We start from the raw sequence: 2,414 nt of genomic DNA, 5'->3' as shown, positions 1-2,414 counted from the left end.
TCACTATTGACAGTTTGTAGTAGATTGTCCATGATTGATGTTCAGCTGAGATATCTGTAGTTGCTTGTTTTCTGTTTCTCTCTCTTTCCCAACCTAAGTAACTGAGTAACATGTACACTTCTCCAGTGCATTGGCACAATTTAGAAAGCTTTGAAAGACAATAATATTTAGCTTTTGCAATTTCCTCACTGATTTATTTTAATCCCCTGGGGTGGAAGCCATCAGGTCCTGGAAATACATTTAACTTTAGCTCCCATTACTTTATCCACTGCCATTTTGATACTAAAACATTGATATTGAGACTATACTGACTCACTCCAGCCCCAGCTCCCACTGACTCCAGCCCCAACTCCCACTGACTCACTCCAGCGCTAGCTAGATCTCTATATTCCAAACTGACTCCGATTCCGCTTCCCCCTCCTCCGGCTCTTAGTCTGTATCTCACTCCAATCCCAGCTCTGATCCACTGCGGTTTTTTCCATCTCTCAGTTTTAAATATCTCAGCTGCTGAGATGGGAGTGTGTGCTGGGAGGGTCTGAGTGAAGGGGCACTGAACACATAGTGATTAGTTTCGGAGTGTTGTCAGTTGCAGTCCTGGGGGTGAGGAGCTGCAGTTTAGGCTGACTGATCTGACAGGTGCTTTCCGAGGAGACCCCATCCTGAGAGCCGCTGCTTCCGATTGCAACTTCCCGCAGAAAGTTTGCAAACAACCAGCCCTGGGAACTGGAGTTCCCCACAACCGTTACCACCGAGAGGCTGCATTTGGGACCATGAACACCCTCATCCTCACACTCTGCGGTGAGTAATCAGGAAAAATATTTAATGGCAAATACCTTGGAAAACAAAATGTTCCGCTCTAAGCGCCAGGAGCTGGACATTTTTAGATGAGTGTGAGGGTTTTTTTTTGTGTTCTGACCGGCACTTCGAATCCCCAATAGGATTGAGAGCAAAATTGAGTTGGGTCAGTTTGGTTATTTGTGCACAGGCACCATCTTAAAATGAGCTTTAACAAAAAATCAGAGCAATACATGTCCCGGGTAAGAATTTCCCTCCCTACTGCATCTTGTTCTGTTCTATTGGGAGTGCTACATTGGGAACCTTCACTGCTTTGTCAGTGTTGTACGCATTCCAAGCCTAAGTACATAAAAAGACACACACACACTCAATTCCCAATTCCTAATATAGAAATAAAGTGGGATGCAACATCAGATTTCCAAACTAAACCACCCAGTTTAGCCTGGAGATCCTCTTCCCCAGGATCCTGATCGGATTCATCTCTGGAAATCCAGCTAACAGTGATTCCCTGATGACTTTTTCCAACTGTCACTGACTTTTTCTCTCAAATAATCCCTTCCTCTGAGATCATACCAGCTTCCGTGCTAACTGAGGATCAAGCTTGACATTTATTTTCCCTCGAGTCCTGGATGGGTGCAGCTCTAACAACACTCAAGAAGCTTGACATCATCCAGGACAAAGCAACCCACTTCACTGGCACTGCATTCGCAAACATCCGCTCCCCCCACCAACAACACTCAGTAGCAGCAGTGGGTACAGTCTACAAGATGTACCACATAAAATCCACAAAAGATCATTAAATAGCACCTTCCAAATCCACGACCACTTCCATTTGGAACGACAAGGACAGCAGATACGAGAGAACACCACCCCATGCAAGTTCCCCTCTCAGCTCCTCACCAACCTGACTTGGAAATAGAGTCATAGTTGGAGTCATATAGCATGGATATAGACCATTCTGTCCATCCAGTTGTGCTGACCATAATCCCAAACTAATCTTATCTGCCTGTGCTTGGCCCATGTCCCTCCAAACATTTCTTATTCATGTACTTATCCAAATGTCTTTTCAACATTCTACAACTGCTTGACTAGTCTATGAGACAGCTGTTACAGTTTGGGTCCATATCCTAACATGTCTTCACCGTTTGGAGAAAGTGAGGACTGCAGATGCTGGAGATCAGACCGGAAAATGTGTTGCTGGAAAAGCGCAGCAGGTCAGGCAGCATCAAAGGAACAGGAGAATCGAAGTTTCGGGCATAAGCCCTTCTTCAGGAATTTTTCATGTCTTCACCGTTTGTCAACTGGGAGTAAAAGACTCCCCACGAGGGGAGACCTGCTCCTTTACTAGTATCTCTGGGCAGCCCAGGGTGAGTGTATGCTCTGTTCAACTTTCCCTGTGGTTATACTAAGTGGTCTGTCTTGATAAAGAGCAGTTCTGCACATGTCTGCTCCTGCATAACACTGGGGTACAGTACTGGTGGGGACAGGTCTGTCAGTGTATAACACTGGGGTACAGTACTGGTGGGGACAAGTCTGTCACTGTATAACACTGGGGTACAGTACCGGTGGGGACAGGTCTGTCACTGTATAACACTGGAGTACAGTACTGGTGGGGACAG

At 45.9% G+C, this 2,414-nt stretch overlaps 1 protein-coding gene across 1 annotated transcript in view; it reads left to right on the top strand.

Moving 5' to 3' along the window:
• The first annotated feature begins 528 nt into the window (after positions 1-528).
• Positions 529-2,414, top strand: part of lamb2 (laminin, beta 2 (laminin S)) — a 167,856-nt gene continuing 165,970 nt past the window's right edge. The window contains exon 1 of the mRNA XM_043708610.1: positions 529-798. Within this exon, the coding sequence (XP_043564545.1) occupies positions 771-798 (28 nt within the window). The 5' untranslated portion in view covers positions 529-770. The remainder of the gene's footprint in view (positions 799-2,414) is intronic.

The sequence above is a fragment of the Chiloscyllium plagiosum genome, chromosome 18 (assembly GCF_004010195.1).
Source record: "Chiloscyllium plagiosum isolate BGI_BamShark_2017 chromosome 18, ASM401019v2, whole genome shotgun sequence".
Classification (NCBI taxonomy): domain Eukaryota; kingdom Metazoa; phylum Chordata; class Chondrichthyes; order Orectolobiformes; family Hemiscylliidae; genus Chiloscyllium; species Chiloscyllium plagiosum.
Note: the sequence above shows the minus strand (reverse complement) of the source record. Positions and strands in the feature narration are given on the sequence as shown.